The following is a 15,000-nucleotide window of genomic DNA, read 5'->3' on the forward strand; positions in this document are numbered from 1 at the left end:
GTCTTTAGCTGTACCCAGAGCTCTCAAGTTTTGAACTGAGTTCAGAGTCAGATTTTGTCGGCGGGGGGGAGGGGGGGGGGGTATATTAACATGTGACTGCATACAAATGTGTCCACAGACGTGGTGACTAATGTATGATAGAAAGCATTATTGGCCCTTAACACTAATATTCAGAAACAACACTGCCTCAAAGGCTATTGGCTTAAGCAACACCAGTAGAGGCATATACTTTTCCCTGAACTTTTAAACGTTGCAAACGTGCAAAAACATAATTATATATTTATGTCGCTTTCAGTCCAATGCTTAAAATATATCTGTGGCATTCAGTAGGCCAATGCTGTGGTCAAGTGTGTAAAGTATGACCAAGTGTTTCTTTCTGTTCAATAGATAGAACTTTATCAATCCCCTGTAGGAGAAATTTGTTAATGTTTGTCCCTATAAAACAATAATGGTACAAAATAAATACAAAACATGACGGTAACTCTAAAGTCAAACCGTCCAATCTGAAGGCTCTACTTAACCACTCCCCCTACTCACCTCCACCAATGCAAAGCAAACAGAGCTGAGTAGGAGGGCGTAGCCATCTAGTTTATGAACAACCCGGAGAAACGCAACGCTAATTCAATGTGAACAATGTATGAGGCTTTAATAAAATCCCCAACGATTTTGAAATTCCGCCACACATTTTTAGTGTCTCAAAAAGAGGGCATGTCCGGGCAAAAGAGGACGTCTGGTTACCCTACGTACGGGGAACCCATTTGATTCCTACCTGATCCGCTGTTCAATAGCGGCGAAAATTGGTGGGCGCTATCCTGGTAATTTCTCTGCGTGAGAAATACGAAGTGCGGCGTGTGAGCGTGGGCATGGGTTGAATTTGGTGTGTCTCACGCCGAATACGTGAGACTTGAGAGCCCTGGGTACCCCCCCTACTACTGGGACTGAATTACACAGGAGCTCATGGCTAGCTAGGGTTAGGGTTAACCCTAACCCTAACCCTAACCCTAGCTAGGGTTAACCCTAACCCTAACCCTAGCTAGGGTTAACCCTAACCCTAACCCTAACCCTAGCTAGGGTTAACCCTAACCCTAGCTAGGGTTAACCCTAGCCCGTGCCTCCTGGTCGTCCCCTCAGAGCACCCTGTGTCCAGTGTGAGGGAACACAGGCGGTTGTTCTGCTCTGACCCACCCGCCCACCGATAGGACACCTTATAGCTACTTTCTGTGTGTGTGCGTGTTTGTGGGTGTCTGTGTGTGTGTTTGTCTGTGTTTGCGATGTGGATGTGTGTGTGTGTGTGTGTTTGGCGTCCTCAAATCGTGATGCAATTTGATGAGTGTCATGTCCCAGGTGATAGCAAAAACAAGTGTGTGTGTGCGTGCGTGTGTGTGTATGTGTGCGTGTGTGTGAGAGAGGAGAACGATTGCGGTGGAGGAAGGTCTCTTCATGGTCTGCAGGGTTTCCTCCAGTCCCAGGGTGTGTGTGAGGAGTCGGGGCACTGGGACCCCCAGACTCAGAGGACACTGCAGCGCGAGACATGAGGCTACCCCCAATGCTGCTCACACACACAGGAACATACAAACAGACGCACACACACAAACACACACAGATACACACACACACAAACACATAGTCACATGAACATACGCACAGACACACGCACGCATGCGGACATGTACGCACACACACACACACACACAAACATACACACACACACACGCACACACAAACACACACACAAATTCTCTCCCTCCGTCTAGCTACCATGTACACTAGCCTAGCCTAGTAGCCGTATGGTGCAGCTAGTTGGGATGAGAGTGTGTTCTGATGTGGGGCTGTGTGAGCGGCAGTATGTGGGGCTAGCATTAGCAGCATGCTAACACCTGCAGCTACACCTGGACATCTGGCTGGCTGACCAGAAGTTAAGGCAAGCTGGTGGCCTGCCCCCTCTCTCTGGGCTGCAGACTCAACAACAACAACAACAACAACAACAACAACAGCAACAGCAACAGCAACAACAGCAACAGCCAGCACTAGTCTGTGGGGGGACTCGTATGTCAACAGGCTTCCTAACCCACCAACCTAATATACCAACCACCTCTCCTCTAAAATCACACACGTTCTTATGTGGGTGCGTGTTTGTGTGTTTGTGTGTGTGTGTGTGTGTGTGTGTGTGTGTGTGTGTGTGTGTGTGTGTGTGTGTGTGTGTGTGTGTGTGTGCCAGGGATGCAGAGAAAAGGCTGGTCCACTGGGTTTTCAGAGCATCAGCGGATAATACAGATTCTCCCCAAATCTGTGGGGAGGCGAGAGAGAGAGAGAGAGAGAGAGAGAGAGAGAGAGAGAGAGGGAGAGAGGGAGAGAGAAAGAGAGAGGGAGAGAGAGAGAGACAGAGAGAGAGAGAAAGAGAGAGGGAGAGAGAGAGGAGAGAGAGAGAGAGAGAGAGAGAGGAGAGAGAGACAGAGAAAGAGAGAGGGAGAGAGAGAGACAGAGAGAGAGAGAAAGAGAGAGGGAGAGAGAGAGGAGAGAGAGAGAGAGAGAGAGAGAGGAGAGAGAGACAGAGAGAGAGCGAGAGCTCTGCTGTGAGTCTCTCTGCTTGGCGATGGGATTGGCTTCCCCCTCTCTCTCCTCCATGACAACCGTCGCCGCGGAGGCAGTGTGGAGCTGTTGCCAGGATACCCTTGCTAGTGTCGTGGCTGCGAGGAGAGCTCACATTTCACCGAGGAGCAGCGACCAGGAGAACCGCAGTCCTCTGACCATCTCCTGGAGTGAGGAGCGAGGAGGAGGTGCTGGAGCTTGCTGCTGGGCTCCTAGGAGCAAAGAGGAGCCTGACAATCTTTTGAGGAGAGAAGAGGAGGTGCTCCTTGGTCCTGAAGAAGCCAGAGGAGGTTCTCTTAGAGGAGAGAAGAGGAGGTTTCCCTTGTTTCTGAGGAGAGAAGAGGAGGTGCTTCTTGGTACTGAGGAGAGGAGGAGGGGGTTCCTCGGCCTTGAAGGAGAACCACCAGGAGTCTCAGGAGAGGAGGGATAGCCTAACACGGAGCCGAGATCGGAGAGGGAGGAGGGGAGGGAGGGAGGAGGGGAGGGAGGGGGCGGGCTCAGCAGCGGGGGGGTTGAGGTGTGGGGGGAGGAGAGGGGGAGGAGAGGGGGGAGTGAGGAGCGATGATCCAGTCCTCCACTCCCAGCGCCTCCTGCCTCCTCCTCACTAAGAGATGTGTCGTAGACTCAAGCATGGAAGTCCACCGGTATGTACTCCTGCTCCTCCTCTTTCTATCCCCCCCTCCACCTCTCCACCTCCATGTGTACCGCCTGCTGCTCCACCTCCTCATATCCATCTCCACCCTTTGCTCCTCCACCTCCTGTCCAGTGTATCTCCCCTCTGCTCCTCTGTCTCCACCTCCTCCATATCTACCTCCTGCTCCACCTCTCCTCCTCACCCAGTGTATCTCCCCTCTGCTCCTCTGTCTCCACCTCCTCCATATCTACCTCCTGCTCCACCTCTCCTCCTCACCCAGTGTATCTCCCCTCTGCTCCTCTGTCTCCACCTCCTCCATATCTACCTCCTGCTCCACCTCTCCTCCTCACCCAGTGTATCTCCCCTCTGCTCCTCTGTCTCCACCTCCTCCATATCTACCTCCTGCTCCACCTCTCCTCCTCACCCAGTGTATCTCCCCTCTGCTCCTCTGTCTCCACCTCCTCCATATCTACCTCCTGCTCCACCTCTCCTCCTCACCCAGTGTATCTCCCCTCTGCTCCTCTGTCTCCACCTCCTCCATATCTACCTCCTGCTCCACCTCTCCTCCTCACCCAGTGTATCTCCCCTCTGCTCCTCTGTCTCCACCTCCTCCATATCTACCTCCTGCTCCACCTCTCCTCCTCACCCAGTGTATCTCCCCTCTGCTCCTCTGTCTCCACCTCCTCCATATCTACCTCCTGCTCCACCTCTCCTCCTCACCCAGTGTATCTCCCCTCTGCTCCTCTGTCTCCACCTCCTCCATATCTACCTCCTGCTCCACCTCTCCTCCTCACCCAGTGTATCTCCCCTCTGCTCCTCTGTCTCCACCTCCTCCATATCTACCTCCTGCTCCACCTCTCCTCCTCACCCAGTGTATCTCCCCTCTGCTCCTCTGTCTCCACCTCCTCCATATCTACCTCCTGCTCCACCTCTCCCCTCTGATCCTTCCTCTCCTCATCTCCTCCGGTCTCTGTTGGGTTCCTGGAGAGTCGGTGAGCTTCAGAACACAGCTGCAGGGAGACCTGATGTTGTGTAGGGGTGTGTTGAGTTGTGTAGGGGTGTGTTGTGTTGTGTTGAGGTGTGTTGTGTTGGGTTGAGGTGAGGTATGTTGTGAAAAGGCTTATTGTGTTGTGTAGTTCAGAGGCGTATTGTGTTGCGTTGAGTAGCGGTGAGTTGTGTTGTGTAGGGGTGTGTTGCATTGTATTGAGTGTTTTGTGTAGGGTTGTGTTGAGGTGAGTTGTGTTGTGACCAGGCTTATTGTATTGTGTTATGCAGAAGTGTGTTGTGTTATTTAGAGTCGTATTGTGTTGTGTTGTGTAGCAGTGTGTTGCGTTGCTTTAGGGTGTGTTGTGTTGTGTTGAGGTGTAATGTGTTGTGTTGAGGTGTGCCACTTTGGCTAACCTTTGAAAGCCTGTTAGCATTATCCTCCGCGGTTTCCAAGGCAGGCTAACCTGGGCGTTAGCTGCTAAATCTGGCATTAGCTCTGCTCCATGCTAGGCATGGTGCTAGTGGTGGATCTCCCTAGGGAGCCGGATTAGCAGCCTTTTCCTAGCACTGGCGCTAGCGTAGCCCCGGGCGAACCCCAGTGTGGAGGGGAGGGAAGAATGTGTGTGAAGAACAAACGCCCGTCTTCTGCGGTACGACCGTATTTATGCAGACGCTAAAGACAGAGCTAGTTGTACCTTCTCAAAATGCCGTTCGGTCCAATCTGTGGTAGCTATTCCAGTAGGTGGTCACTATTGTAGTTTGCCTGCAGTGTGTGGTTTGTATCTGTGTGGTATGTGTGTAATAGGTATGTGGTTAGTGTGTGTTTGTGTGTACTAGAGGTGTACAATGTGTGTAGTATGTGTGTGTGAGTGAGTGAGTGATAGTGTGTTTGTGAGTGTGAGTGATTCAGTGTGTTTGTGTGTGTGTGTGTATGTGACTGTTTGTGAGTGAGTGAGTGAGTGTGTTTTCCAGCTCTGTATATAATAATACAAAATTACCACAGACCATAATACTCACCTCTACTCAGGTCTTATTACAGACAAACACACAGGTAAAACCTCTGCTGTTACTGTGACAACCAACACAGCTGTCCGTCAAATACCACTCCAAACAACGAGACACACACACACACACACACACACACACACACACACACACACACACACACACACAGACGTTGGCTGAGAGCAGTCTGGGTTTACATGAATATGTTTTCTTAACAAGCTCCAGGTAGGCTTAACGAGCTCCAGGTAGGCTTAACGAGCAGGTACTTAAATCACAGCCTTGTGTGACCGTAGAAGGCGGCCATTGTTGGGCTCCTTGCTTCCTGTTTACGACGAGGAGCGACAGCCAATCAGCCGGCAGTCAGCAGAGTCCAGTTGTGAAGTGTTGATTTCTGATCTCAAGGTACCTCACTGTTTGTGTGTGTTTGTGTGTGTGTGTTTGTGTGTGTGTTTGGGGGGGTCTTGTAAAACCTGCCAGACCAGCACAGTACTGACCCCACACCCTCACACACGCTACCGAGATCTGGTACCCTGCACACACACACACACACACACACACACACACACACACACTCGTGTATAAGATACAGATCAGTCTGTTTGTGATATAGTCTCTCTCGCTCTCGCTCTCTCCCTCTCTCTCTCAGGTAAATAGTAATTTTCCTGCTGAGGTCGTGGCTCTGGAGGTGTGATGTTTTAGTGTTTAGGATGATCCACACGGCTCAGAGGTCAGGCTGTCAAGGGGTTTCCCACCCTGTTCTGTAGGGGCTGCTTCGACTCAACCTCATGAGTCCGTCCTTCAATCCCAGTTCCAGTCTCAAAGTTGATCCGCAAACCCTGCATTACACAACCCCCCCTCAGCCTTTCTCTGAGGGGGGGTTGGACTTGAAGGAGCAACTCAGACCCAGAAACCTTCAGAGGGAACCCAGAAGAGGGATATATCAGAAGAAAGCATTAAGTTCTATGTATATAACATAATGCTATCATAGAGTGAGCCCTACCTAATATGAGGATGTTAGAAAATAGTAGTTGAGTAAGGGGTTTTTATTTACATTGACATTTACATTTAGGGCATTTAGCAGACGCTTTTATCCAAAGTGACTTACAATAAGGACATTTGTCAGAAGAAAAGGAAACAATTTATCGCTGTCGGTACAGTAAAGATTTTCAAAGAACCTAGTCCAAACACTAACAATCGCTAGGTTAGCCCATTCCCCGTACACAACAAAGAGTCTTGGTGAACTCTGAACACAGTTCCAGGAGTTACAACGTCAGCCACGACTGAAGGCTGCTCTGTTTACCTGTCTGACACCAGATGAGAAAACATCTTAGGGCAGTCCATGTGGGGGTGTGTGGGCACAGAAGCTATAACTGTATTGAATGCCTTATGTATTATACATACAGTATAGAATACTGTAGTACCTATAAGTACAGCTTGCGGATCGGTTGTGGTTATATTTAGTCAGCGGCAGGAGAGAAATCTCTGTTTCACTGTCGAAGCCAGAAATATCTTTACCCAGCTCTCTCTCTCTCTCTCTCTCTCTCCCTCTCTCTCTCTTGGTCTCTCTCTCTCTATCCCTCTCTCTCTCTCGCTCTCCCTCTCTCTCTGTCTCTCTCTCTCTCTCTCTCTCTCTCGCTCCCTCTCTCTCTCTCTGTCTCTCTCTCTCTCTCTGTCTCACTGTCCTCTATCTCTCTCTCTCCCTCTCTCTCTCTCTGTCTCTGTCTTTTAGCCGATTTCGTTCACTCGATGACTCATACATCCGAGTAGAAGGTATTTTTCGAGAGAACCCACAATATCTTGTGTGGGTGTGTGTGTATGTGGTTATGTGGTTGTGTGTGTGACGCACACACATTCCTTGTTCCGCACACCTGTGCTTGTTCCTGATTGGCAGGCAGAGTCTTGAGCGGTAGTGTACAGGTACGGATGAGTGTCTCGGAGAAGTGGTTGCCATGACGACCCCTACAGGAAGCATCCTCCAGCACAGCTGCTGTGAGGAGGATCAGGCACACCCTGGGGTCGGTCTTAATCCAGGGGCTTTCCTCTGTCCCTCCCTCAATGTCTCTCCTCCTCTCTCTCTCTCTCCCTCTCTCTCTCTCTCTCTCCCTCTCTCTCTCTCCCTCTCGCTCTCTCTCTCTCTCTCTCTCTCTCTCATTCTCTCTGCTCTAATTTCTTCCAGATGATGTGTGGAAGACATAGAGATGAAGGGAATCGTTGGCCGAGTCGTCTGTTAAATAGCTCCTAACCCAGTTTCAGACCACAGAGTCAAGAGTTTACTGAGTCAAAAACTGATTTACAGACAAAGTCACAACCAGAGTCAAAGACAGAGTTACAGACTAGTCTAGTTCAGTAAATCTGCTACTATCTCTTTATAATCCGATTTGTCTCATTCAGAGACAGACTCAGTCAACCAGAAATGATATTCTCTCTGCGCATTTCACTCACTAATGACGGGTGGCTGTTGCCTTTCTAACAGATTACACTCAAATAATAGCTGTTAAATCTTACCTACAGCACCCTTAAGTCTGTGGCTGATGATGAAAACGGCCGTGGGTCTATTTTTAGAGCAGCAGATATGTGGTGACTCTCCACTGGTTAGTGAAGAATACGCAGTCTACCGCCATACACAGAAATACCCAAATATATCTGTTCTGCCTACTGCTCTGTTACATTGACACATACTAGTACATTTACATATTCTAGTACTTTTACACATACTAGTACATTGACATATTCTAGTACATTTACACATACTAGTATATTTACACAGAATAGTACATTGACACAAACTACATTTACACATACAGGTAGATATACTACACTAACACATACTACATGTACACACTACATGTAAATACTTTACTAGCCTTTGGTGAATGGATGATGAGTGAACACGTAGAGTGTGAGGTGGAGGTGAGTTAGGTGAGGAGGTTCCTCTCACATGATGGTATGTCTGACAGAAACATCTGCTCGAGGGAACTCTCTCTGTTACTGTCTCTCTCTGTCTCAACCTCTCTCTAGGTGTCTGTCTGTGTGTCTCTCTCTGTCTCAACCTCTCTCTAGGTGTCTGTCTGTGTGTCTCTCTCTGTCTCAACCTCTCTCTAGGTGTCTGTCTGTGTGTCTCTCTCTGTCTCAACCTCTCTCTAGGTGTCTGTCTGTGTGTCTCTCTCTGTCTCAACCTCTCTCGAGGTGTCTATCTGTGTGTCTCTCTCTGTCTCAACTTCTCTCTAGGTGTCTGTCTGTGTGTCTCTCTCTATCTCAACCTCTCTCTAGGTGTCTGTCTGTGTGTCTCTCTCTGTCTCAACCTCTCTCTGGGTGTCTGTCTGTGTGTCTCTCTCTGTCTCAACCTCTCTCTAGGTGTCTGTCTGTGTGTCTCTCTCTGTCTCAACCTCTCTCTGGGTGTCTGTCTGTGTGTCTCTCTCTGTCTCAACCTCTCTCTAGGTGTCTGTCTGTGTGTCTCTCTCTGTCTCAACCTCTCTCTAGGTGTCTGTCTGTCTGTCTCTCTCTGTCTCAACCTCTCTCTAGGTGTCTGTCTGTGTGTCTCTTTTTCACACGCTCTCTCTCACTCTCACTATCTCCCTCTCTGGGTTGTGTTATATAACCAAGTAAAAAATAATTTAATGGTGTGTGTGTGTGTGTGTGTGTGTGTGTGTGTGTGTGTGTGTGTGTGTGTGTGTGTGTGTGTGTGTGTGTGTGTGTGTGTGTGTGTGTAGGTGTGTGTGAGTGTTTCTCCACACTAAAGCCCAGTTGTGTTAAGTGCCACTCGGCCCTCTGGGTTCGCTCAGAGCCAGCTGGTAGGTACCGGCGTGTCCTATACAGCTTCATTCACCGTCCAACTTCATGTTGATTTAACCAGACCTCCACCGCACTCATAATTCACTTCTTCATTCTTTATAACCTTCTTTCTATCTCCTTTTTTCACTCTTTCTCTCTCTTTTTCTTTATTGGCCTTTATTTCATTTCTTTCTTTCTTTCTTTCTTTCTTTCTTTCTTTCTTTCTTTCTTTTTTTCTTTCTTTCTTTCTTTCATTCATTCATTCATTCTTTCATTCAATGATCCATTCATTCATTTGTTCATTCATTCCATCTTTCATTCTTTCTCTCTTCCTTTTTCTCTCTCTCCCTCTCTCGCTCTGTTTGCCATCAGTTATTGACTTGGCTGTTTTTCGTCAACACACATCGCAGGTGAAAAAATAATAAAATATTAAACAGGTTTCACCTGTTTAATATTTCAGCGCGGTGGCCATGGTTCAGTGTAATCAATATTATCCATGGGCGGAATTTTATGCCTGCTGAAAGATGAGCCGTCTCAAAGATGAGCCCCTGTTTCAGACCGAACGGAACAGATGAAAGTCATCATGCATATCGCTTTCCCTGAAACCGTTTGGCTGACGCTAGCTGTTTTGTATCGCTAACTGTTTTCTTTCCCCCTCAGCATTTAGTGGTTGTTTACAGAAATCTGCAGCTAGTGGCTGTGTAGCTCACCCTTCATTATTCCTGAAGCTAGCTATTAGCCAACTCTGAAGCTAGCTATTAGTCATCTCTGAAGCTAGCTATTAGCCAACTCCGAAGCTTGCTATTACCCAACTCTGAAGCTAGCTATTAGCCAACTCTGAAGCTAGCCATTAGTCATCTCTGAAGCTAGCTATTAGCCAACTCTGAAGCTTGCTATTAGCCAACTCTGAAGCTAGCTATTAGCCAACTCTGAAGCTAGCCATTAGTCAACTCTGAAACTAGCTATTAGCCAACTCCGAAGCTTGCTATTGGCCAACTCTGAAGCTAGCTATTAGCAGACTCTGAAGCTAGCCATTAGTCAACTCTGAAGCTAGCTATTAGCCAACTCTGAAGCTTGCTATTACTCAACTCTGAAGCTAGCTATTAGCCAACTCTGAAGCTAGCCATTAGTCATCTCTGAAGCTAGCTATTAGCCAACTCCGAAGCTTGCTATTAGCCAACTCTGGAGCTAGCTATTAGCCAACTCTGAAGCTAGCCATTAGTCAGCTCTGAAGCTAGCTATTAGCCAACTCCGAAGCTTGCTATTAGCCAACTCTGAAGCTAGCCATTAGTCAACTCTGAAGCTAGCTATTAGCCAACTCCGAAGCTTGCTATTAGCCAACTCTGAAGCTAGCCATTAGCCAACTCTGAAGCTAGCCATTAGTCAACTCTGAAGCTAGCTATTAGCCAACTCTGAAGCTAGCTATTAGCCAACTCCGAAGCTTGCTATTAGCCAACTCTGAAGCTAGCTATTAGCCAACCCTGAAGCTAGCCATTAGTCAACTCTGAAGCTAGCTATTAGCCAACTCCGAAGCTTGCTATTAGCCAACTCTGAAGCTAGCCATTAGCCAACTCTGAAGCTAGCCATTAGTCAACTCTGAAGCTAGCTATTAGCCAACTCTGAAGCTTGCTATAAGCCAACTCTGAAGCTAGCCATTAGTCAACCCTGAAGCTAGCTATTAGCCAACTCTGAAGCTAGCTATTAGCCAACTCTGAAGCTAGCTATTAGCCAACTCTGAAGCTAGCTATTAGCCAACTCCGAAGCTTGCTATTAGCCAACTCTGAAGCTAGCTATTAGCCAACTCTGAAGCTAGCCATTAGTCAACTCTGAAGCTAGCTATTAGCCAACTCCGAAGCTTGCTATTAGCCAACTCTGAAGCTAGCCATTAGCCAACTCTGAAGTTAGCCATTAGTCAACTCTGAAGCTAGCTATTAGCCAACTCTGAAGCTTGCTATTAGCCAACTCTGAAGCTAGCCATTAGCCAACCCTAAAGCTAGCTATTAGCCAACTCTGAAGCTAGTTATTAGCCAACTCTGAAGCTAGCTATTAGCCAACTCTGAAGCTAGCCATTAGCCAACCCTAAAGCTAGCTATTAGCCAACTCTGAAGCTAGCCATTAGTCAACCCTGAAGCTAGCTATTAGCCAACCCTGAAGCTAGCTATTAGCCAACTCTGAAGCTAGCTATTAACCAACTCTAAGGCTCTCTCGCTATTGGCTAACCCTGTGTCTTTATGAAGCTAGTGATTGTGTAGCATTCATCAGACGGTAGCTTGTTCGTAGTTCCAAGTTTTGTGGAGCTAATCCTGTATCTTCCCAAAGCTAGCCGTGACCTATGCCCATGTCTTAATGTAGCAAGCAGTAGTGTAGCTAAACCTGAAATGGCTAGCTTACCTTACTACTTCCTGTGAGTAATTGAGCTGTCCCTAACTTCTTCCTGTTTCCTGTTTCCTGTCACCAGTGAGCAGAGTATCTGCCAGGCGCGGGCGGCCGTCATGGTCTACGACGACGCCAACAAGAAGTGGGTCCCAGCGGGTGGCTCCACTGGGTTCAGCCGCGTGCACATCTACCACCACACCGGGAACAACGCCTTCCGCGTGGTGGGCCGCAAGATCCAGGACCACCAGGTGGGTGGTCCCCGAGGGGGGGGGGGGTCTCTACCCCCGGGTCTCTACTCCCGGTCCAGGGTCTCTACCCCAGGAGGCCCTATGACCTATGATCTATGACCTATGATCTGTGATCTGTGACCTATGACCTATGACCTATGACCTGTGACCTATGACCTATGACCTATGACCTATGATCTGTGATCTGTGACCTATGACCTATGACCTATGACCTATGACCTGTGACCTATGACCTGTGACCTATGACCTGTGACCTATGACCTCCGGGGCTGACAGTGTTTAGTGTCTGCTGTTTAGAGGAACAGTAATACTCAGAAACATATTTAATCATCTTTAAATGAAGACCTTTTTGGTTTTACTATCTATTATCTAAAAAGTCAGTCATTTATTATTCCCTCATGAGAAGTTTCATATTGTTATGATATACTTTACATTTTCTTATTATTATATCTAGCCCTCAAATGGGTCTCAGGTGATTCAGATGTTTTATATGAGACTCGGTCTACATCTGGTTCTTCTGTTGTTTCACTCTGTGTTGACTTTGTGTTGCACTTTGTGTCACACTGTGTGTCGCACTGTGTGTAGCACTGTGTGTACGGAGGCTGCACTATAACTAGTGTTTGTTCAACTTGTGGAGGATGTGTTGAAACAGGCTCCTTACAGAGTGTGAGCATGTGAATCTCTCTTACTCATGCTTCCCATCTACTACTCCTAATGAATCAAATATGACTGTAAAGTTAATAAAGTTGTATAAACTGCATCCAAGGGGAGGTTTAAAAAAGTCTAACGCGTGTGTGTGTGTGTGTGTGTGTGTGTGTGTGTGTGTGCGTGCGCACTCCTTCTGGAGCCAGAGACACTAAAACCCAAGCTGTTAGCCGTTAGCATCTGTTAGCCTCTGAAGCAGATTGAACGCTGCAGTGTTCCCTTTATGAGCGCCGGGCCACAGCTGAGCCCCTCAGCAGTATACCCTGGGCCGAGGACAGAGCTGGTTACACACTGCTAAGAGCTGCAGGGTTTACAGTACATCTCCATCCGCAACAAGGCTGGTAAAGTTGTTGGGATATTATATAGCGTTGTTTTGCAGTAAGTGATCAACTAAATAAACCCACAATTTAAGTAAGTGATGACGAATCAATACGTGTTTAGTTGAGTTTAGTTAATTGGTCCATTGATTCGTTAACGAGGGTCGGTCCCTTCCAGATAGTAAAAAAACGTATTTATTCATTTATTTGTGTGTAAATTACTAAGTTAATGTACTAATTCCAGAATTGGTTGATTGATTGATTAACGAGGGTTGTTCTCTTCCAGGTGGTGATAAACAGTGTTTATTCAATAATTAGTTTGTCTATTACTTAGTTAATTGGTTAAATGATTCGTTAATGATTGTTGTTCTCTTGCAGGTGGTGATAAACTGTGCCATTCCCAAGGGGCTGAAGTACAACCAGGCCACGCCCACCTTCCACCAGTGGAGGGACGCCCGCCAGGTGTACGGCCTCAACTTCGGCAGCAAGGAGGACGCCAACGTGTTCGCCAGCGCCATGATGCACGCCCTGGAGGTCCTCAACTCTCAGGACACAGGTAGGACATGCCCCCACGCTGCCACACACCCGTATCATACACCTGGGAGGTCACACACCATGAGCTTACACACCTGGAGGTAACACAACTGGAGGTAACACACCTGGAGGTAACACACCTGGAGGTAACACACCAGGAGCTAACACACCTGGAGGTAACACACCTGGAGGTAACACACCTGGAGGTAACACACCTGGGAGGTCACACACCAGGAGGTAACACACCTGGAGGTAACACACCAGGAGGTAACACACCTGGGAGGTCACACACCTGGGAGGTCACAAACCAGGAGGTAACACACCCGGAGGTAACACACCTGGAGGTAACACACCTGGAGGTAACACACCTGGAGGTAACACACCTGGGAGGTCACACACCAGGAGCTAACACACCTGGAGGTAACACACCTGGAGGTAACACACCAGGAGCTAACACACCTGGAGGTAACACAACTGGAGGTAACACACCTGGAGGTAACACACCTGGAGGTAACACACCAGGAGCTAACACACCTGGAGGTAACACACCTGGAGGTAACACACCAGGAGCTAACACACCTGGAGGTAACATAACTGGAGGTAACACACCTGGAGGTAACACACCTGGAGGTAACACACCAGGAGCTAACACACCTGGAGGTAACACACCTGGAGGTAACACACCAGGAGCTAACACACCTGGAGGTAACACAACTGGAGGTAACACACCTGGAGGTAACACACCTGGAGGTAACACACCAGGAGGTAACACACCTGGAGGTAACACACCTGGAGGTAACACACCTGGAGGTAACACACCTGGGAGGTCACACACCAGGAGGTAACACACCTGGAGGTAACACACCAGGAGGTAACACACCTGGGAGGTCACACACCTGGGAGGTCACAAACCAGGAGGTAACACACCCGGAGGTAACACACCTGGAGGTAACACACCTGGAGGTAACACACCTGGAGGTAACACACCTGGGAGGTCACACACCAGGAGCTAACACACCTGGAGGTAACACACCTGGAGGTAACACACCAGGAGCTAACACACCTGGAGGTAACACAACTGGAGGTAACACACCTGGAGGTAACACACCTGGAGGTAACACACCAGGAGCTAACACACCTGGAGGTAACACACCTGGAGGTAACACACCAGGAGCTAACACACCTGGAGGTAACACAACTGGAGGTAACACACCTGGAGGTAACACACCTGGAGGTAACACACCAGGAGCTAACACACCTGGAGGTAACACACCAGGAGCTAACACACCTGGAGGTAACACACCTGGAGGTAACACACCAGGAGCTAACACACCTGGAGGTAACACAACTGGAGGTAACACACCTGGAGGTAACACACCTGGAGGTAACACACCTGGAGGTAACACACCAGGAGCTAACACATCTGGAGGTAACACAACTGGAGGTAACACACCTGGAGGTAACACACCTGGAGGTAACACACCTGGAGGTAACACACCAGGAGCTAACACACCTGGAGGTAACACACCTGGAGGAAACACACCAGGAGCTAACACACCTGGAGGTAACACAACTGGAGGTAACACACCTGGAGGTAACACACCTGGAGGTAACACACCAGGAGCTAACACACCTGGAGGTTACACACCTGGAGGTAACACACCAGGAGCTAACACACCTGGAGGTTACACACCTGGAGGTAACACACCAGGAGGTAACACACCTGGGAGGTCACACACCTGGGAGGTCACAAACCAGGAGGTAACACACCCGGAGGTAACACACCTGGAGGTAACACACCTGGAGGTCACACACCTGGAGGTAACACACCTGG

General features: G+C 48.5%; 1 protein-coding gene across 1 annotated transcript in view; it reads left to right on the top strand.

Moving 5' to 3' along the window:
- enah (ENAH actin regulator) overlaps positions 1 to 15,000 on the top strand; it is a 46,317-nt gene that overhangs the window by 18,626 nt on the left and 12,691 nt on the right. The window contains exons 2-3 of the mRNA XM_079754129.1: positions 11,445 to 11,610; positions 13,011 to 13,188. Coding sequence (XP_079610255.1) covers positions 11,445 to 11,610; positions 13,011 to 13,188 — 344 coding nt within the window. The remainder of the gene's footprint in view (positions 1 to 11,444; positions 11,611 to 13,010; positions 13,189 to 15,000) is intronic.

This window comes from Pollachius pollachius (assembly GCF_949987615.1).
Source record: "Pollachius pollachius genome assembly, chromosome: 16".
Lineage (NCBI taxonomy): Eukaryota > Metazoa > Chordata > Actinopteri > Gadiformes > Gadidae > Pollachius > Pollachius pollachius.